The sequence below is a fragment of the Sphaeramia orbicularis genome, chromosome 21, assembly GCF_902148855.1.
Source record: "Sphaeramia orbicularis chromosome 21, fSphaOr1.1, whole genome shotgun sequence".
NCBI lineage: Eukaryota > Metazoa > Chordata > Actinopteri > Kurtiformes > Apogonidae > Sphaeramia > Sphaeramia orbicularis.
The window spans coordinates 59,821,876-59,845,200 of NC_043977.1; the positions used below are offsets into that span (position 1 = coordinate 59,821,876).

At 46.6% G+C, this 23,325-nt stretch overlaps 1 protein-coding gene across 1 annotated transcript in view; it reads right to left on the reverse strand.

Annotated features, from left to right (window-relative positions):
* The window catches only part of LOC115412092 (tensin-like), a 52,258-nt gene that overhangs the window by 149 nt on the left and 28,784 nt on the right, over window positions 1-23,325 (reverse strand). Inside the window, exons 6-15 of the mRNA XM_030124385.1 lie at window positions 22,010-22,178; window positions 17,811-17,861; window positions 17,244-17,366; window positions 16,340-16,404; window positions 12,400-12,483; window positions 9,476-9,588; window positions 9,269-9,329; window positions 6,923-6,998; window positions 5,834-5,963; window positions 2,880-2,945 (exon numbers count right to left, since the gene is read on the reverse strand). Coding sequence (XP_029980245.1) covers window positions 2,880-2,945; window positions 5,834-5,963; window positions 6,923-6,998; window positions 9,269-9,329; window positions 9,476-9,588; window positions 12,400-12,483; window positions 16,340-16,404; window positions 17,244-17,366; window positions 17,811-17,861; window positions 22,010-22,178 — 938 coding nt within the window. The remainder of the gene's footprint in view (window positions 1-2,879; window positions 2,946-5,833; window positions 5,964-6,922; window positions 6,999-9,268; window positions 9,330-9,475; window positions 9,589-12,399; window positions 12,484-16,339; window positions 16,405-17,243; window positions 17,367-17,810; window positions 17,862-22,009; window positions 22,179-23,325) is intronic.

A 23,325-nucleotide genomic window follows, 5' to 3' on the forward strand; every position in this document is an offset into this window, starting at 1 on the left:
ACTGAACACACACACATAGTGAACACACACAGTGAAAACACACACAGTGAATACACACTGAACACACACACACTGAACACACACACAGTGAAAACACACACATTTAACACACACTGAACACACACACACACTGAACACACACACAGTGAAAACAGACACAGTGAACACACACTGAACACACACACACACTGAACACACACACATAGTGAACACACACACAGTGAAAACACACACAGTGAATACACACTGAACACACACACTGAACACACACACACAGTGAACACACACACAGTGAAAACACACACAGTGACCACACACTGAACACATACACACTGAACACACACACAGTGAAAACACACACAGTGAACACACACTGAACACACACACAGTGAAAACACACACAGTGAAAACACACACAGTGAATACACACTGAACACACACACAGTGAAAACACACACAGTGAATACACACTGAACACACACACACTGAACACACACACAGTGAAAACACACACATTTAACACACACTGAACACACACACACTGAATACACACACAGTGAAAACACACACAGTGAAAACACACACAGTGAACACACACTGAACACACACACACACACAGTGAACACACACACAGTGAAAACACACACAGTGAACACACACTGAACACACACACACTGAACACACACACAGTGAAAACACACACACTGAACACACACACATAGTGAACACACACACATAGTGAACACACACACATAGTGAATACACACTGAACACACACACAGTGAAAACACACACAGTGAACACACACTGAACACACACACACTGAACACACACACAGTGAAAACACACACAGTGAACACACACTGAACACACACACACACAGTGAAAACACACACACAGTGAACAGACACACACACTGAACACACACACACACTGAACACACACACACACTGAACACACACACACACACTGAACACACACACAGTGAACACACACACAGTGAAAACACACACACACACTGAACACACACACACACTGAACACACACACACACACTGAACACACACACATAGTGAACACACACACAGTGAAAACACACACAGTGAATACACACTGAACACACACACACTGATCACACACACACAGTGAACACACACACAGTGAAAACACACACATAGTGAACACACACACAGTGAAAACACACACACACACACTGAACACACACACACACTGAACACACACACACACATAGTGAACACACACACACAGTGAAAACACACACAGTGAATACACACTGAACACACACACACAGTGAAAACACACACAGTGAATACACACTTGACACACACAGTGAAAACACACACAGTGAACACACACTGAACACACACACACTGAACACACACACATAGTGAACACACACACACTGAACACACACACAGTGAAAACACACACAGTGAACACACACTGAACACACACAGTGAAAACACACACACACTGAACACACACTGAACACACACACAGTGAAACACACAGTGAACACACACTGAACACACACACAGTGAAACACACACAGTGAACACACACTGAACACACACACAGTGAAAACACACACAGTGAACACACACTGAACACACACACATAGTGAACACACACACATAGTGAACACACACACACTGAACACACACACAGTGAAAACACACAGTGAACACACACTGAACACACACACAGTGAAAACATACACACTGAACACACACACACTGAACACACACAGTGAATACACACTGAACACACACACATAGTGAACACACACACATAGTGAACACACACACAGTGAAAACACACACAGTCAACACACGCTGAACACACACACACACTGAACACACACACAGTGAAACACACACAGTGAACACACACTGAACACACACACACTGAACACACACACACTGAACACACACACAGTGAAAACACACACAGTGAACACACACTGAAACACACACAGTGAATACACACTGAACACACACACACACACTGAACACACACATAGTGAACATACACACACACACACACACACAGTGAAAACACACACAGTGAATACACACTGAACACACACACACACAGTGAAAACACACACAGTGAATACACACTGAACACACACACAGTGAAAACACACACAGTGAACACACACTGAACACACAGAATGTGAAAACACACACACTGAACACACACTGAACACACACACAGTGAAAACACACAGTGATCACACACTGAACACACACACAGTGAAAACACACACAGTGAAAACACACACACTGAACACACACTGAACACACACACAGTGAAAACACACACACTGAACACACACTGAACACACACACACAGTGAAAACACACACAGTGCACACACACACACACAGTGAAAACACACACAGTGAACACACACACATAGTGAACACACACATAGTGAACACACACACACTGAACACACACACAGTGAAAACGCACACAGTGAACACACACTGAACACACACACAGTGAACACACACTGAACACACACACTGAACACACACACATAGTGAACACACACACATAGTGAACACACACACACTGAACACACACACAGTGAAAACACACACAGTGAACACACACTGAACACACACACACTGAACACACACACAGTGAAAACACACACAGTGAACACACACTGAACACACACACACTGAACACACACACAGTGAAAACACACACAGTGAACACACACTGAACACACACACACTGAACACACACACAGTGAAAACACACACAGTGAACACACACTGAACACACACACACTGAACACACACACAGTGAAAACACACACAGTGAACACACACTGAACACACACCGTAGATTTTCTCGGGTCCAAAGGAGAAAATGAACTCCACTCGTCCGTGTTCTGGGAATCTGTCATCTACATGGAAACAAAAAAGACAGACACAAGATGATCAGTACGGAAAAATGTAGACAAAGGCAACGACGTCCAGAAAAATAATTATTGTCAACTATCTGATGCAGATTAAGAACAATATTCAGTCATTTACAGAAAACAAACACAAATAAGATGAAATATCGACGAGCTGCACATGCTCATGTACGGACATGAAGTTTGGCTTAGTTTTGAACATTAGCTAAACCCAGTGTTAGCTAAACCCAATGTTAGCTAAACCCAACATTAGCTAAACCCAAAATTAGCTAAACCCAACGTTAGCTAAACCCAACATTAGCCAAACCCAACTTTAGCTAAACCCAACATTAGCTAAACCTGTTAGCTAAACCCAACGTTAGCTAAATAATAAAAAAATAAAAATATTGTTGATGAGTTCAATGACTACTTTGTAGATGTTGGAGCTTCCTTGGCAAAACAGATCACTGTATCTGATGACAACAAAAATAAGTTTAATAATTTGATTAACACTAATGCTAGTTCTATGTTCCTAAGTGGGGTACATGAAACTGATATTATTGAAATTGTAAGAAAATTAAAAAACAAGAGATCATGTGACATACATTCCATTGATACAGTAATTATTAAAGATGTTATTGATTATATTGTCAGACCCTTGACCTATGTTTGTAATCTGTCTTTCCAAAAAGGAATCTTTCCTAATAACATGAAGTTAGCAAAGGTGATCCCAATTCATAAAAATGGAGATAAACACTGTATGGAAAATTACAGACCAATATCACTTTTACCGCAATTCTCTAAAATTTTAGAGAAATTGTTCGTGAAACAATTAAATTCCTTTATTCATAAAAATAAATTACTAAGCGAAAATCAATATGGATTTAGAGAAAGCAGAACTACTGCATTTGCAGTAATGCAAATGGTAGAAGAAATAGCAAATGAAAATGGTGAGTGTTCTATTGGTCTGTATATTGACCTACAGAAGGCGTTTGACACCATAAATCACAGTCAGCTATTGAAGAAATTAGAGATGTATGGAATACGAGGGGTTGTTCTTTCTTGGCTGGAGAGTTATTTAGGTAATAGACACCAGTGTGTACAAATTAATGATACGATGTCAGCTCTGAGAAGGATTACATGCGGTGTACCACAAGGATCAGTGATTGGTCCAAAACTGTTTATTCTTTACATCAATGACATCTGCAATGTAACAGATTTTTTTAGATATGTAATATTTGCTGATGATACCAATTTGTTTTGCTCTGGAAAGAATTTAAAGGAACTTCTGTGTAGTGTAGAAATGGAGCTGGAAAATCTTAAGACTTGGTTTGATGTCAATAAATTATCTTTAAACATTAAGAAAAATACATTTATGGTTTTTGGGAATCTAAATGCAAGTGATTGTAATGTTAAATTAAACATTTGTAATGTTGATATTGAAAGAGTTTCTGAGACTAAATTCCTTGGAGTTGTTGTTGATCAAAAGCTAACATGGAAACAACACATTGAATACATTAAAGGGAAAATCTCAGAATCACTTGCAATCCTGTATAAATCTAGAAATGTATTGAATTCCAAGGCCTTGCATTTAATCTATTACTCATTGATTGTTCCCTATATGACTTACTGTGTGGAATTGTGGGGATCCACCTTCAAAACCACCATAAATTCAATAATAAAACTGCAAAAACAAGCTATTCGTATTATCAAAAAGGCTGATTATTATGCTCACACGGAGCCAGTTTTTCTAAATTCTTATGTGATGAAATTGTATGATCTCTTTTATTATAAAATAATGCAAATTATGTTCAGAGCAAAATCAAAAATGCTCCCTGACCCAATACAGAGGTTCTTTTCAATTCAGGACATTCCATATAACCTCAGAGGTGTTTGCAAATTTACTGTACAAAAAGCTAAAAAAGGTATGAAAAGGAGATGTGTGTCCATTATTGGAGTTAAATTTTGGAATGATGCCAACATACATTTAAAAACATGTAATTCTTTTTTGTTTTTTAAGAAAATGGTTTGTAAAGCTATTTTTGAAGCTTATAAATGTGATTAATTATCTGTTGTTGTTGTTTCTTTGGAGGTTGGTGGCCTAAAAAGTGGTAATATAGGATAGGCTTTGATAAGCAGTCTGCTTCTGCCTATACCTTATCAGTCATTATTCAACACATTATTCAACACATGATTCTTGATTTGTGATTCTGTGATTCTTTTTCTGTCTTTTGCGTGAAATGTCAATACTGTGTACAATATTTGGTGTTGTCATGACTGAATAAACTACTACTACTACTACTACTACTAAACCCAACATTAGCTAAAACTGATGGCTAAACCCAACATTGGCTAAACCCAATGTTAGGTAAACCCAGCTATGCAGCTGTGGAGTTTAGAGGAAACCAAGGACTTTCATGGAATAAATAAAAACTCACTGCCACATGTCGACAGTTTGATGCTTAAATGCTCTTGTGAATTAAATAAATCTGTTTCCATTCATATAAAAGGAACTAACAAATAAAAGAGGACAGACAGTGAAAATCCTGTAGAAAAACAATCTAATTAGATTAGATTAGATTATTTTAGATTACATTAGTTTAGACTAGATTACATTACATTACATTAGATTACATTAGATTAAATTAGTTTAGACTAGACTACGTTACATTAGATTAGATTAGATTAGATTACTTTAGATTACATTAGTTTAGATTAGTTTAGATTATATTAGACTAGACTAGATTACATTACATTAGATTAGAGTACATTAGATTACAGCCCATCCTTGTGAACAGTCTGAATGAACTTCTGTCATAAATCCACTTCCTCCAGATTGGATGTTTGATCGTCCTTTTTTTTTTGTTGAACCTGTTTGGTCCTAAAAGTCATCGTACCTCTGAATGTTTCATCCAGTTCGTCTTTTCCAAAGGTCATCCCCAGGTCGTGGACGGCGCAGGTGTGGAACTGCACACGGAAGATGACGTCTCTGCTTCGACTGTGGAAACGCTTGTGGTAGCATTTGAGCTGAAGGAGGAAACACAAGAGAAAAAGACTAAGGACTGAGGTCCAGGTGGAACAGAAACACAAGAGAAAGACTCTTATCTGGATTGGTATCAGTATCTGTACTGGTATCAGTATCTGTATTGGTATCAGTATCTGTATTGGTATCAGTATCTGCACTGGTATCAGTATCTGTACTGGTATCAGTATCTGTATTGGTATCAGTTTCAGTATTGGTATCAGTATCTGTATTGGTATCAGTATCTGTATTGGTATCAGTATCTGTATTGGTATCAGTTTCAGTATTGGTATCAGTATCTGTACTGGTATCAGTATCTGTATTGGTATCAGTTTCAGTATTGGTATCAGTTTCAGTATTGGTATCAGTATCTGTACTGGTATCAGTATCTGTATTGGTATCAGTTTCAGTATTGGTATCAGTATCTGTACTGGTATCAGTATCTGTACTGGTATCAGTATCTGTACTGGTATCAGTTTCAGTATTGGTATCAGTATCTGTACTGGTATCAGTATCTGTATTGGTATCAGTATCTGTACTGGTATCAGTATCTGTATTGGTATCAGTATCTGTATTGGTATCAGTTTCAGTATTGGTATCAGTATCTGTACTGGTATCAGTATCTGTATTGGTATCAGTATCTGTACTGGTATCAGTTTCAGTATTGGTATCAGTATCTGTACTGGTATCAGTATCTATATTGGTATCAGTTTCAGTATTGGTATCAGTATCTGTATTGGTATCAGTTTCAGTATTGGTATCAGTATCTGTACTGGTATCAGTATCTGTGCTGGTATCAGTATCTGTATTGGTATCAGTTTCAGTATTGGTATCAGTATCTGTACTGGTATCAGTATCTATGCTGGTATCAGTATCTGTATTGGTATCAGTTTCAGTATTGGATCTCCTCCAGTGTGTCCTGGTGCATTGCTCTAAATGTCCAGAGTGTGCTGGATTTGTGTACCAGGATGTCCCCTTTCAGGAGTAGACCAGGTTCAATAGTGATGCAGATGCTGGTCTGACCATCCCCATGAACATTACTGCAACACAAAAAACAAAAGAACATTACATTGAAACAAAAGAAGTTCCACAGAAAAGGTTCTTTGTCTTCGTTCTGAATTTGTTTGCCTGGGTGTAATCCAGGATCTAAATGTGGTTGACCAAGACCTGGTCTACCAAGACCTGGTCTACCAAGGCCTGGTCTGCTCTGGACTCATTTATGAGTGTTAGGGTCTAAATGATGGTCTGAACAGGAACAGAATCAAAGCATGGATGGGGCTATTGTGGGACATGCTAGTAGAGATATGCTAATGGGACATGCTAATGGGGAACATGCTAGTAGAGATATGCTAATGTTATGTGCTAATGGGGGACATGCTAGTAGAGATATGTTAATGGATCAGGACAGCTGTTCTAGAACATCTGTTACATGTTTGTTTCCTCTGTAACTGAAATAGCTCAGAAGGGTCTGAAGGAGTGGTCTGTTTTTTGTAGATTAAAAACATGTTTGTTAATGACCTGATTTAAGGAGGTTGAATGTGGAGTCAGTGAAGACACAAATGGAATTTAAATGTGTGCCCCCCTCACTGGGCTGGGACCACCCCCCTTTAAGAAGAGCTGTGGGACCTGGGCTTTAATCCTGTCCATGTACCCTAACCCTAACCCTCGGTCCTGTAGTGTCACTAAAAGCCTCTGCTGAAGGAACCACTCCCCCTGGTGGATTATCCAGGTATTACATGGATCTAATTGAATACATCAGGTTTGTGAGGAAACACAAATATCCCCCTGATCAAGCATCAGTAAGTAGTGAATCAGTAGGTAGTGTCTGTTTAGACCTGGTGTGGTCTGTTTGGACCTGGTGTGGTCTTTTTAGACCTGGTGTGGTCTGTTTAGACCTGGTGTGGTCTGTTTGGACCTGGTGTGGTCTGTTTAGACCTGGTGTGGTCTTTTTAGACCTGGTGTGGTCTGTGTAGACCTGGTGTGGTCTGTTTAGACCTGGTGTGGTCTTTTTAGACCTGGTGTGGTCTGTTTAGACCTGGTGTGGTCTGTGTAGACCTGGTGTGGTCTGTTTAGACCTGGTGTGGTCTGTTTAGACCTGGTGTGGTCTGTGTAGACCTGGTGTGGTCTTTTAGACCTGGTGCGGTCTCTGTAGACCTGGTGTGGTCTTTGTAGACCTGGTGTGGTCTTTTTAGACCTGGTGTGGTCTGTGTAGACCTGGTGTGGTCTGTTTAGACCTGGTGTGGTCTGTTTGGACCTGGTGTGGTCTGTTTAGACCTGGTGTGGTCTTTTTAGACCTGGTGTGGTCTGTGTAGACCTGGTGTGGTCTTTTTAGACCTGGTGTGGTCTGTGTAGACCTGGTGTGGTCTGTTTAGACCTGGTGTGGTCTGTTTGGACCTGGTGTGGTCTTTTTAGACCTGGTGTGGTCTGTTTAGACCTGGTGTGGTCTGTTTGGACCTGGTGTGGTCTGTTTAGACCTGGTGTGGTCTTTTTAGACCTGGTGTGGTCTGTGTAGACCTGGTGTGGTCTGTTTAGACCTGGTGTGGTCTGTTTAGACCTGGTGTGGTCTTTTTAGACCTGGTGTGGTCTGTTTAGACCTGGTGTGGTCTGTGTAGACCTGGTGTGGTCTGTTTAGACCTGGTGTGGTCTGTTTAGACCTGGTGTGGTCTGTGTAGACCTGGTGTGGTCTTTTTAGACCTGGTGTGGTCTGTGTAGACCTGGTGTGGTCTTTTTAGACCTGGTGTGGTCTTTTTAGACCTGGTGTGGTCTGTGTAGACCTGGTGTGGTCTGTTTAGACCTGGTGTGGTCTGTTTGGACCTGGTGTGGTCTGTTTAGACCTGGTGTGGTCTTTTTAGACCTGGTGTGGTCTGTGTAGACCTGGTGTGGTCTGTTTAGACCTGGTGTGGTCTGTGTAGACCTGGTGTGGTCTGTTTAGACCTGGTGTGGTCTGTTTAGACCTGGTGTGGTCTGTTTAGACCTGGTGTGGTCTGTTTAGACCTGGTGTCATCTGTTTAGACCTGGTGTGGTCTGTTTAGACCGTTTCTGCCTCAACTCCATGTTGGCTACGTTCTGACCAAAACAATGCAGCGTACGTGTGACGACATCGCAAATGTGCAATGAAGGCAGAATCGATAAGAAGAACTGTTAAGCAGGCAGGCAAACGATTCCAAGGAATCGAGCCACTGGGATCCGGTTCTCAAAAAGAACTGGTTCTCGATTCCCATCCCCAGTCCTAGAGTCCAAGTGTTTGACCCAGTTGTGTTCCTGTGTCCAGTAACAGGTTCTGGTCCAGGTGTGTGACAGTGACACTTACTAGATCCCAGATGTGTAGACCGGATGCATGGCCTGGTAGATCTTCAGGAAAGGACGACAACCTACAAAACCATTGCACAAATGGTTAGGCACGTCCCCATACTGTCCTTAAACAGGCTGTGTCCTCATACTCTCTGTAAATGGGCTGTGTCCTCATACTGTCTGTAAACGGGCTGTGTCCTCATACTGTCTGTAAACAGGACCTCACCTCCTTGGTACTCGCAGTCAGGTACTCCGTGCAGGAGGACGTGGTGCAGGAACAGCGGTTTGTTGTTGATCTGGATCTGTCCAGACAGGAGACCACTGAAGTACCCCACATACCTGAGGAAACACACACACACACACAGGGACACACGGGGACATCTGAAAGGCATCCTAATGGAACTGAAATAGGAACTGTTCCAGAGTGTGGGAGTGTTGACAGAGAACACCCTGTCCCCAACAATCAGCAGTCTGGGGGGGGCAGGTGCTTGTCAGAGGACCGCAGGGACTGGGTTTACGGGTGGAAGGGATCTGGGAAGTACTGTGGTGAGGGTGGGAGTGGTCTGCTGCCAGAAGGTGGGAGTGGTCTGCTGCCAGAGGGTGGGAGTGGTCTGCTGCCAGAAGGTGGGAGTGGTCTGCTGCCAGAGGGCGGGAGTGGTCTGCTGCCAGAGGGCGGGAGTGGTCTGCTGCCAGAAGGCGGGAGTGGTCTGCTGCCAGAAGGCGGGAGTGGTCTGCTGCCAGAGGGCGGGAGTGGTCTGCTGCCAGAGGGTGGGAGTGGTCTGCTGCCAGAAGGCGGGAGTGGTCTGCTGCCAGAGGGCGGGAGTGGTCTGCTGCCAGAGGGTGGGAGTGGTCTGCTGCCAGAAGGTGGGAGTGGTCTGCTGCCAGAGGGTGGGTGTGGTCTGCTGCCAGAAGGTGGGAGTGGTCTGCTGCCAGAAGGTGGGAGTGGTCTACTGCCAGAGGATGGGAGTGGTCTGCTGCCAGGGTGTTGAACCCCAGCAACTGAGTTCTGGACCTATGGAGTCTGGGCAATCCAGACAGGACAGCACCGCAGTAGTCCACATGGGACTGCAGAAGTCCACATGGGACTGCAGGAGTCCACATGGGACTGCAGGAGTCCAGATGGGACTTCAGGAGACCACATAGGACTGCAGGAGTCCAGATGGGACTTCAGGAGTCCAGATGGAACTGCAGGAGTCCAGATGGGACTGCAGGAGTGAAGATGGAACTGCAGGAGTCCAGATGGGACTACAGTAGTCCAGATGGAACTGCAGGAGTCCAGATGGGACTTCAGGAGTCCAGATGGAACTGCAGGAGTCCAGATGGGACTGCAGGAGTGAAGATGGAACTGCAGGAGTCCAGATGGGACTACAGTAGTCCAGATGGCACTGCAGAAGTCCAGATGGGACTGCAGGAGTCCAGATGGGACTGCAGGAGTGAAGATGGAACTGCAGGAGTCCAGATGGGACTACAGTAGTCCAGATGGCACTGCAGAAGTCCAGATGGGACTGCAGGATTCCAGATGGGACTGCAGTAGTCCAGATGGGACTTCAGGATTCCAGATGGGACTGCAGTAGTCCAGATGGGACTGCAGTAGTCCACATGGGACTGCAGTAGTCCACATGGGACTTCAGCACAGTTCCATAACAGGAGTAGAGTTGGTCCGTCCCAGATACGGACAGGTACACCCTGGGATTAATAAAGGATTCTGATTCTGAATCTGAATCTGACTCTGATTCTGAATCTGATTGTGTAGTCTTCAACCATATATTTGTCCCTAGAACAGGGGTCGGCAACCTTTAACACTCAAAGAGCCATTTCGACCCGGTTTCCATGGAAAAGAAAACACTGGGAGCCGCAAACACTTTTTGACATCTGAAATGAAGATGTTAGCCTATATATACCGTAAATTCCGGACTATAAGCCACTACTTTTTTCCCACACTTTAAACACTGCGGCTTATACTTCGACGCGGCTTATACAACGATTTTACCGGTACCACGGCTTGGTGCCGCGGCGGCGCACCTTGGGGCCAACGCTAGGTGCCGTTGCACCGCCGTACCAAGGCTCGGTGCCAGGTGCCGTGGCACCACGGTGGTGCCTCGGCTCGAGGTGCTGGTGGTGCCGCGGCACCGGTGGCACCCAGTTGTGGCACCGCAGTGCCATGGCACCTGACACCGAGCAGTGGCACTGTGGTGCAACTGCACCCAGCACAGAGCCCTGGTAACGCAGTGCCACGGCACCTGGCACTGAGCCCTAGTACTGCAGTGCCACGGCACCTAGCATTGGCCCCGAGGTGCAGTGGCACCTTGGTCGTGCCATGGCACCTGGCATCATTAAATGTTCTATTTTCTTCAGATATTTTTCTTTTCTTAGATTTCTCCATACTTGGCCTACCTGGGGTTGAAAGTCTTGATAAATGTACGGTGTTTTGGCGGGCTGTCGGAGAGTGTGACGCATATTTTGAGCGATGAAAAATAATACTATAATACTATATATATATATATATATATATATATATATATATATATATATATATATATATAATTTTATTTTAATATTTCGAGATCACAATAATCGTACAATTTACAACTACAATTAAACAAACGAACAAACACAAATAAAATACTTTGTTCAGATATTGTGCAGTTTTGGTGTCGCAGGGCATTCCGCGCATGCCGGCTGACACGTCAAGTGCTGTCAAACGTCTCTGAAGAAGGCGAATGCTGATCACTGAAATTGCACAAGGTCTGAAGAAAGAAGTTAAAAACTTTGACTTAATAAGAAGACATGATACACGTTTTTGAGACAAATAACATACACTTTAATCGGACACTTAAAATTTATTTTCCCAAGCCACGCAGAGCCGCAACAGAAGGATGAAAGAGCCGCATGCGGCTCCGGAGCCGCGGGTAGCCGACCCCTGCCCTAGAAGAACAAATATCTTAGCAGTACTACTGACTCAGGAGCTGCTGAGTTGTCCTCATTTCACAGTTTAGAATAAAACCACCGTCTAGACCAGGTCCAGTTGGATTAAATGTTAGTGATGGTTTGAACTGATGCACACAAACAAATACAGGTGGAGGTTTTCTTTCTTAAACAGTTCATTTTGGTCAAATTTGAACCATGAAGAAGTTGTGGAATATGTCTGACCTTTTCTGAGAAGGTTGACTCACAGGAAGTACTTTGTCCTCATAGAAGCGCTTCATGGCGAACCGGTCCAGAGCCTGGTCGGCACTGTGGTCGAACACAAAGGACATAGAAGAAACATTAGTATGAAAACACCTGAAACACCTGTAGAAACACCTGTAGAAACACCGGTAGGGTACACCTGTAGAAACACTGGTAGGGTACACCTGTAGAAACACTGGTAGGGTACACCTGTAGAAACACTGGTAGGGTACACCAGTGGAACACCTGTAGAAACACCTGTAGGGTACACCTGTGGAACACCTGTGGAAACACCTGTAGAAACACCCGTAGAAACACCGGTAGGGTACACCTGTAGAAACACTGGTAGGGTACACCAGTGGAATACCTGTGGAAACACCTGTGGAAAGTCCGCAGGTAGAATGAGCACATCCCAAACATCCTACTGGGTCAAATAAAAGTCTATGTTTAAGACAATGTGGGACTTGGATCCCAGGTGTTTGTGTCAGACTGCAGTGGAAGCTCCTCTTCTCCTAAAATGACTCCCATTAAATGCTCAAATCTGTTCAGTTGTTTTCATTTCATTGACTCCAAATGTGTTGGAACACGTTCATCTCTCAGACCAGTTGGTTCAGAATCAGTTTGATCCCAGATCAGTGGACTGGATGTTGTTCACTTCTCCTCCATTCCCGTGTCTGTGTTTGTTCATTCCATCTCTGCTCAGTGCATTTGTCCGTAGACGCTCAGCGTCCATGCACTTCAATGGGACTGAGTGGAACTGCTGGAAAAACCACTACAAACTGGACCAGCACTGGACACATGACACCCTGCCGTCCCGCCCCCGGACGCTCGGCGTCTCCGAGGGCGGAGCTCGGCCGGGCCGGACGCCGAGCTTCTGCGTGCCGATCGGAGGACAGGTCCAAAGGCTGAATGCGGTTTGATTGACAGCTGTTTTCAGATCTGCTCCTTCACTGACACAGTTCAGTTTAATACCGTCACACATTCTGCCGCGAAATCACAGAAACCAAATGAACTGTTCATTTACTGACCTGGAAGAAAACACAACCACTGGACTTCCTTTTTCAGTTTAACATAATTTCAACATTTTGCTGTTTAGTTGGTACGGTAAGGTCACTGAGCATTTTCTGAAAAAGGAACGGAGGATGAATTTATGTTTAAATAACTTGACAATTTTTTTTTTTTAATGTAAACGACAATGAGCTTCAGCTGTCTGAGAGACAAGAAGCTGCCACTGACTTAGATTAGGATCACTTAAATCAGTTTTCCTAAACAAAGGCAGGACCATCCCCCAGGGGGTGTTGGGATACCGTCAGGGGGCGTTTAGAACAAGAAACCTGAGTACTCAGACAGAAATGGGGGTGTTAGTCCCTGTTATTCATCACAGTGTATCGGTATCAGTACTGGAACACTGTTGTTGTACAACAAGCATGTGATCACAATGGTGAATTTACATGTTGGGGGTGAGGGGGTAGAACACTCATGATGGTGTGGGGGGGGTGTTCCAAAAAAGTTGAGAAACAATGATTTAGATGAATGCATTCAACTGCAACAAAGACTGGACCAATAACAGACGATGACTGGCAGATGAGGACAAACCGTAACCCTACATCTAATCACAACAATAGTCTACTGTGGTAGACCTGTACCTGGGGTCTAGTCTGCTGTGGTAGACCTGTACCTGGGGTCTAGTCTACTGTGGTAGACCTGTACCTGGGGTCTAGTCTGCTGTGGTAGACCTGTACCTGGGGTCTAGTCTACTGTGGTAGACCTGTACCTGGGGTCTAGTCTGCTGTGGTAGACCTGTACCTGGGGTCTAGTCTGCTGTGGTAGACCTGTACCTGGGGTCTAGTCTGCTGTGGTAGACCTGTACCTGGGGTCTAGTCTGCTGTGGTAGACCTGTACCTGGGGTCTAGTCTGCTGTGGTAGACCTGTACCTGGGGTCTAGTCTGCCGTGGTAGACCTACACCTTGGGTCTAGTCTGCTGTGGTAGACCTGTACCTGGGTCTAGTCTGCCGTGGTAGACCTGTACCTGGGTCTAGTCTGCTGTGGTAGACCTGTACCTGGGTCTAGTCTGCTGTGGTAGACCTGTACCTGGGGTCTAGTCTGCCGTGGTAGACCTGTACCTGGGGTCTAGTCTGCCGTGGTAGACCTGTACCTGGGGTCTAGTCTGCCGTGGTAGACCTGTACCTGGGGTCTAGTCTGCTGTGGTAGACCTATACCTGGGGTCTAGTCTGCTGTGGTAGACCTGTACCTGGGGTCTAGTCTGCTGTGGTAGACCTGTACCTGGGGTCTAGTCTGCCGTGGTAGACCTGTACCTGGGGTCTAGTCTGCTGTGGTAGACTTGCACCTGGGGCCTAGTCTGGTGTGGTAGACCTACACCTGGGGTCTAGTCTGGTGTGGTAGACCCTGGCCTCTCTTGCTCTGGTGTTCAGGGCCTGTTCTGGTCCATCTTTAGTCCCTCTGTTCTGTCGTTTAGTCCTTTTCCATCCACTGGTTTGTTTTCTCCATATCAGCCTCTTCCTCAGTTTGTGGGTGGTCCATGCCATGCAGGGGCGTGTCCTTTCATCATAGCCCCTCCTCTGGCTCCTCCTCACTTGGCTCATCAGTTGGTCCTTGTGGGCCTTATATCTTCTTGATAAATTCCTGGAGGTTTTCCATTTCCTCCTGGAAAGTAGTTCTGACTCTTACTTGTCCCCCCCCCCCCCCCCTTTCTCTTTGGGTTCATCCTGAGGATGCTAGACTTCTGTTGGAACCCTCCATCCATGCTGGACTTATGGTGGAACCCTCCATCCATGCTGGACTTATGGTGGAACCCTCCATTCATGGTCTCGTGCTTCCTTGTCCTGATCTCAGTTCTTGCATCTGTTCCAGTGGATCTCCAGGATATTATTCCAGTATTTGTATCTGATCACTGGTAGGTCACAGGTGTTCATGTCCTGGATCAGCTGACTGTTCAGGACCTGCCTTACCCTCTGGAGGTATTTGGCTGTGACCTCTGACCTCTGATCTCTGAGCTGCCTCCTCATCATTACTATTGACCTGTTGGATCTGCAGGTATCTGTACCTGTCCTGCACATCTGGAATGTTCCCTTCAGGTAGTTCAGCCCCTTCAGCTGGGATCACCTGTCCTCTTCTAGAGACCATCCACCCACATTTATCTGGTCCAGTGACGTTCCCATGTCTCTGCTGTAGATCCCACTCAGGTGGATCAGCGAGTCCCTGTCCTGCTCATTGTTGGCGTACAGCTGGATGTCATCCATGTAGAGGAGGTGGCTGATGGTTGGTCCACTTCAGAACCGGTACCCAGAGACACTCTGAGATAATCTGTCTGAGGGGGTTTATGCCTCTGCAGAACAGCGCGGGGGGGCTGGGATGTCTTTGATTTATGTCACATCTGATGCTCAGTAGTCTTCTTCCAGTTGTCAGTAGTCTTCAGTAGTCTTCTTCCACTCTTCAGTAGTCCACTGGCACTGTTTCATCGCCCAGAAAAGCCTCTTTTTCTGATTCTGAAGTCTCACCAATGGCTTTCTGCTGCAACTGGGCCCATGTTTGGTTTGTCTTTTTAAAGTCCGTTTTACCTTCAGACTGACCGGACAGGTTAACACAATCAGACTGTTTATCTCATTAGTGCACTGCATAGTTTCAGAAACAACAGCTGCTCTTCAGTTTCACAGTCCAACTGTAGTTTCTATTCTGGCCTGAAAATAAATGTAATCCAATAAGAACAGGAGTGGGTTCTTCAGATTCAGTGAATGTTGGATAAGTGTTTGCCTGGTGTTTAGAATTAGGATCAAAGCTCTTCTTTCATATGAAACACTAGTTTTCCCTCTCATCATATTTAAGTGTGTCCTCCTGTTTGGTTGTTTTGTGTCTTTCATTCACATGTTCATTGGTTCTTCTCATGTTGACCTTTGACCCTTACCTTCCAGACATATGACTATAATGCATGTAGGCCGCCACCACCACACCGGTTCTGCCCCGGTTCCCCTGAAACAGTCAACAACAGGAACATGTTCAGGTCAAGAACAACAGGAACATGTTCAGATCAAGAACAACAGCAATGAAGCACTTCACAAACTAACAACAAATAAACAGCATCAAGGTTGGTTTCTCTAATCTGAGAAAAAAAAAAAACTAAAACTGACCAGAAGAGAAAAGAAAAGACACATTTAAATACTTCAGATAGTCCCAGTTTAGTTTAGATCTCTGAGTATAGTCCCAGTTTAGTTTAGATCTCTGAGTATAGTCCCAGATTAGTTTAGATCTCTGAGTATAGTCCCAGTTTAGTTTAGATCTCTGAGTATAGTCCCAGTTTAGTTTAGATCTCTGAGTATAGTCCCAGTTTAGTTTAGATCTCTGAGTATAGTCTCAGTTTAGTTTAGATCTCTGAGTATAGTCCCAGTTTAGTTTAGATCTCTGAGTATAGTCTCAGTTTAGTTTAGATCTCTGAGTATAGTCCCAGTTTAGTTTAGATCTCTGAGTATAGTCCCAGTTTAGTTTAGATCTCTGAGTATAGTCCCAGTTTAGTTTAGATCTCTGAGTATAGTCCCAGTTTAGTTTAGATCTCTGAGTATAGTCCCAGTTTAGTTTAGATCTCTGAGTATAGTCCCAGTTTAGTTTAGATCTCTGAGTATAGTCCCAGTTTAGTTTAGATCTCTGAGTATAGTCCCAGTTTAGTTGGGACTATGCTCTCTGTCTGGGACACTCCTCCAGACTGTTTGTATACGTTTCAAACATATAAACAGTCGCACATGTGCAGTAGCTCCTCTCTCACAGTCACACATGTGTAGTAACTCCTACTCCAGACTCCACCCTCTCAGACTCACCTGGTTGTGTAGAACCACCACGTTGTGAGTGTCAGCGCTCATCCAGGTGTCCATGGCCTTACAGATGGTGCAGACTTTCTCCAGAGCAGGAGCATGGTGGTCCGGCCAACCACAGTCCAGAACCTGAAAAGACGGACAGGAAGGACACACATCAGCTGACACCAACAGACTGTCAACAAGCCCCGGGGACACTAGGGGTCACTAGGGGTCACTGGGGGACACTGGGGGACACTAGGGGACACTAGGGATCACTAGGGGTCACTAGGGGTCACTAGGGTCACTGGGGGACACTAGGGGTAACTAGGGGACACTAGGGGACACTGGGGGACACTGGGGGACAGTAGGGGACACTAGGGCAGTGGACTGTCATAGACTGGAGTATAGTATAGTATAGTACAGCATAGTACAGTACAGTACAGTACAGTATAGTACAGTATAGTACAGTGCAGTATAGTATAGTATAGTATAGAACAGTACAGTGTAGTATAGTTGGTGGTAGTGTGTAGTTCAGTGTGTAGTTTAATGTGTAGTTCAGTGTGTAGTTTAATGTGTAGTTCAGTGTGTTACCTTTGGATGCAGCTGGTTGATGTCAGATCGTTTCTCACTGAGGTTGAAAAGCTACAAAACAGAAAAAGGAAAAATTCAACATTATGATTCAAATACAGACAAAGGAGAAAAGAATGAAATGAAAACAGTGGATCTGTCAGACTTTCAACGGTTCCACAGTCCTCTTGGTGGTTCCTCAGTCCCCTCAGTGGTTCCACAGTCCCCTCGGTGGTTCCTCAGTCCCCTCAGTGGTTCCACAGTCCCCTCAGTGGTTCCTCAGTCCCCTCAGTGGTTCCTCAGTCCCCTCAGTGGTTCCACAGTCCCCTCAGTGGTTCCTCAGTCCCCTCGGTGGTTCCTCAGTCCCCTCAGTGGTTCCACAGTCCCCTCAGTGGTTCCTCAGTCCCCTCGGTGGTTCCTCAGTCCCCTCGGTGGTTCCACAGTCCCCTCAGTGGTTCCTCAGTCCCCTCGGTGGTTCCACAGTCCCCTCGGTGGTTCCACAGTCCCCTCAGTGGTTCCACAGTCCCCTCGGTGGTTCTAGTTTCAGTCCCCTCAGTGGTTCCACAGTCCCCTCAGTGGTTCCACAGTCCCCTCGGTGGTTCTAGTTTCAGTCCCCTCAGTGGTTCCTCAGTCCCATCAGTGGTTCCTCAGTCCCCTCGGTGGTTCCACAGTCCCCTCGGTGGTTCCACAGTCCCCTCGGTGGTTCCTCAGTCCCCTCAGTGGTTCTAGTTTCAGTCCCCTCAGTGGTTCCACAGTCCCCTCAGTGGTTCCTCAGTCCCCTCAGTGGTTCTAGTTTCAGTCCCCTCAGTGGTTCCACAGTCCCCTCAGTGGTTCCTCAGTCCCCTCAGTGGTTCCTCAGTCCCCTCGGTGGTTCCACAGTCCCCTCGGTGGTTCCACAGTCCCCTCGGTGGTTCCACAGTCCCCTCAGTGGTTCTAGTTTCAGTCCCCTCAGTGGTTCCACAGTCCCCTCAGTGGTTCTAGTTTCAGTCCCCTCAGTGGTTCCACAGTCCCCTCGGTGGTTCCTCAGTCCCCTCGGTGGTTCCACAGTCCCCTCGGTGGTTCCACAGTCCCCTCGGTGGTTCCTCAGTCCCCTCGGTGGTTCCACAGTCCCCTCGGTGGTTCCACAGTCCCCTCGGTGGTTCTAGTTTCAGTCCCCTCAGTGGTTCCTCAGTCCCCTCAGTGGTTCCTCAGTCCCCTCGGTGGTTCCACAGTCCCCTCGGTGGTTCCACAGTCCCCTCGGTGGTTCCTCAGTCCCCTCAGTGGTTCTAGTTTCAGTCCCCTCAGTGGTTCCACAGTCCCCTCGGTGGTTCCTCAGTCCCCTCAGTGGTTCCTCAGTCCCCTCGGTGGTTCCACAGTCCCCTCGGTGGTTCCACAGTCCCCTCAGTGGTTCTAGTTTCAGTCCCCTCAGTGGTTCCACAGTCCCCTCAGTGGTTCTAGTTTCAGTCCCCTCAGTGGTTCCACAGTCCCCTCGGTGGTTCCTCAGTCCCCTCGGTGGTTCCTCAGTCCCCTCGGTGGTTCCACAGTCCCCTCGGTGGTTCCACAGTCCCCTCGGTGGTTCCTCAGTCCCCTCGGTGGTTCCTCAGTCCCCTCGGTGGTTCCACAGTCCCCTCGGTGGTTCCTCAGTCCCCTCGGTGGTTCCTCAGTCCCCTCGGTGGTTCCACAGTCCCCTCGGTGGTTCCACAGTCCCCTCAGTGGTTCTAGTTTCAGTTCCCTCAGTGGTTCCACAGTCCCCTCGGTGGTTCCACAGTCCCCTCAGTGGTTCCTCAGTTCCCTCAGTGGTTCTAGTTTCAGTCCTCTCAGAGGTTCCACAGTCCCCTCGGTGGTTCCTCAGTCCCCTCAGTGGTTCCTCAGTCCCCTCGGTGGTTCCACAGTCCCTTCTGTGGTTCCTAAAAGTGGTCCTGGAGGGCCGGTCTCCTGCCTGTTTTAAATATTTGCCTCACACCTGGAAGTCCTTCCATTGTTCTCATTCTTCTGCAGATCTGAAGATGAGCGGAACCAGGTGTGTTTGAAGAGGGAAACATCTGAAACATGCAGGATACTGACCCTTCAGGACCGCATTTGAGAACCACTGCCTCATGAAAGGTTCAGTTGTCGGTTGAAAGGGACAGAGCAGCACAGCCGACAACCTGGAGGGGGTGGGGCCTGAAGTGGCTCCTGTGCATTTAAAGGGCCAGCACTCCAAACCACCTTTTGTGATGCTGTTAGTACGGACCCAGAACCCAAATGCAGAACTAGGAGGCGGATGTAAAAGTTTACAGAGTTTATTGCGTACAGGTAGTACAAATATATAGATTGTGATAATGAACAGGATCTTGAGGACAGCGGCCAAGGAAGTCCTCGAGGGATTCGTCCTCCAGGCTGGAGACACAAACCCACGGTTAGACTCCAGGTTTTGAGTCGGCACCCCGACTAGGGAGAAGCAGAGGGAGGTCAGGGACGGAAACAGGTCATGCACGGGAGAGCAAATAGACAGGCAACAGGACATAAGGGTAAAGCTAGCTCACGTACCAAAAAACCAGGCGTAGACGTCAAAACCAGGAAGGCAGATGGAGGCTGACAAAAACCGACAGGGAGCAGGCAAAAAACAGGCAAAACAGGATGACAAAACGGGTCGAAGCACAGGTAGGCAAACGAACAGACAGGATCAGAACGCTGGTAAGTAAACTGCGAGAGAATACGAACTGGCGTCTGATCAGGGGAAAAGACAGGGTATAAATACACAAAAGAGAGGGAAGACAACGAGACACAGGTGGCACACATCAGGGCGAAGTCAGGTAATCAGGGAAAAGGTGAACACGAACCAGGAAGGGAAGTAAAGACAACAGACAAGACACATGAGGAAAACTTAAGAAAATAAAACAGGAAGTGACAGACAAACATAAAAGACAGACAACACCAGACTAACGTCTGGTAGCAGGCTTCACACCTTTCTGCTGTCATTATTCAGAAATAGGGTTGAACATAGAGCTGTGGAGTTGAATGAATGGAGAACTCAGAGCCAAGCAGAGCATTTACAGTTAATGGAGACCACAGGGAAATGAGGGAAACGGAAGAACGACCTTGTCCATCCATCCATTCTCTTCCTTTTATCTGGGGCTGGGTCGTGGGGGTAACAGTCTAAGCAGGGATGCCCAGGGATGACCCTGAGGCGTTTCCAGTCCAGCCTATAGACATAGTCTCTCCAACCTGTCCTAGGTCTTCCCCTAGGTCTCCTCCTGGTGGGACATGCCCAGAACACCTCCCCAGGGAGGAGTCCAGGAGGATCTGAACCAGCTGTCTGATCCACCTCAGCTGGTTCCTCTGGATGTGGAGGAGCAGTGGTTCTACTCTGAGCTCCTCCCTGGTGACTGAGCTCCTCCCTCTATCCCTAAGGGTGGATCCACCCACCCTACGAAGGAAACTCATTTGGACCCCTTGTATCTGGGATCTGGTCCTTTCGATCCTGACCCAAAGCTCATGACCACAGGTCTAACCCTAACCCTTCTGCGGTCATGAGAATTCCACTGAAAAAACACTAATGTCACTGCTTTAAGTGTGGCAGACGTTCTCCTGTACCCTGGTCCAGGTCTGGTTCTGTCCACAGTTCTGTCTGTGGGCTCTGGGAGTGGTTCCTTGGACCTCCTGGTTCTCATTGGCTCTGACATGCACTGAGCTGGAAGGTCGTCTATAGAAGGACCTTTAATAATCCAGTCCAGTCAGTTTAATTCAACACAGCTGGACTCACATGAAGGTGGTCCATCTGAAGGAGGATCAGAACCAGTGGACCTGAGTTCAGTAGACCAGTGTCCCAGAACCAGTGGACCTGAGTTCAGTAGACCAGTGTCCCAGTAAAGGCTGTGCAGACTGACAGACATGGACATGTACGTCTGTCTATATAAATGTGTCCAGTCCAGTTTGTTTGTGTGAACATTAACAAGGAACAAATGAACTGAAAGGATCTGATCAAACAACTGCAATAGAACAAAGGGTGGAACATTTCAGGGGTGTCTGAAGACTTCCTGGACCCACTGTATGAGTCCAGGTCCTTCAGTCCAAAAGGTGGTTAGAGTCAGGGTTAGTCGGGGGGGGGGGGGGGGGGGGGGGGGGGGGGGGTATGAGTCCTAGTCTTTCAGTCCACAAGGTGGTCTTTACCAGGTCCAGGTCCTTCAGTACTTAAGGTGGTCTTTACCAGGCCCAGGTTCTTCAGTGCATAAGGTGGTCAGGGTCAGGGTTAGGGTCTTTACCAGGTAGTTGTGTCCGTGTTTGGACCTCAGCATGGACGCCACCTCTCTCAGGTTGCAGCTGTAGCTGTTTTCTTCTACGACGCTGGGGAACGACACACAGATGATCCTTTCTGTGACGTAGACCAGGTCCAGGTCATAGTTCTCCTCTAGGACCTGAAGACTGGAACTCCTGTGACACACACACACAAAAGTTGGCACTTAGAGGAGACTGGCAGTGGAACCCCTAACCCTAACTGTGAGGGAGCTGTAGTGACCCCCCCCCCGACTAATCAGGTGTATGCCATCCACCTTAGACCTGTTTAGCTGAATTCTTCAGTATTTGCGTTGAACCCTTTATTAATTTCATCAGCCTGAGTCACTAATGATCACTTTTTGTGTTGACAGCTAAAATGGTACCTATTTAGTTTGTCCTCACTTAAAGTTAGCTCATTTCATTTTGTTGTCTCTTTTTCCTTTTGAAGTCAGCGGGGGGGGGGGGGGGGGTACCCATGGAAGTGCGCCCATGTGAGTGCAGTTCCAGGTGTAGAAGATCTGCCTGATCAGTCCAGACCATGCAGCCTGAAAGGAGGGGAGCTTTGGCAGGGGAAGGAGAGAATTCAGTGGGTTACATGGGGTGCATTTTTTTTTTAACAGATAATACATTATTTGGAAAACAAAAGGTTTATGTTTAGGTTGAGTTTTGTACATAGGTGTCAGTGAGGTGCGTGTTTATTTGAATCTTAAACTTAATTTACACTCTTTATTTACTCTATATTTTTTAATTTACACTACGCCAGAGAAATGGAGAGTCCAGCCCCTCTCAAGGGGTTGGGTTCCAGAGCCCAAGCTGTGTGTGGAGGTGAGCCCGACTATATCTAGTCGGTATCTCTCAACATCCCTCACAAGCTCCGGCTCCTTCCCTCCCAGCGAGGTGACATTCCATGTCCCAAGAGCTAGACTCTGCGTCCGGGGATTGGGTTGTCGGGCTCCCTGCCGTCGACTGCCACCCAATCCACATTGCACCCGGCCCCTACGATTCCCTCGGTGGGTGGTGAGTCCACCGGAGGGCGGGCCCACGTCGCTCCTTCGGGCTGGGCCCGGCCGGACCCCGTGGGCATAGGCCCAGCCACCAGGCGCTCGCATACGAGCCCCAACCCCAGGCCTGGCTCCAGGGTGGGGCCCCGGCTGCGCATACCAGGTGACGTCACTTTCTTTAGTTGGTGCTTCTTCATAGGGGCTTCTGAACTGCTCTTAGTCTGGCCTGTCACCCAGGACCTGTTTGCCTTGGGAGACCCTACCAGGGGCATAAAGCCCCCGACAACATAGCTCCTGGGATC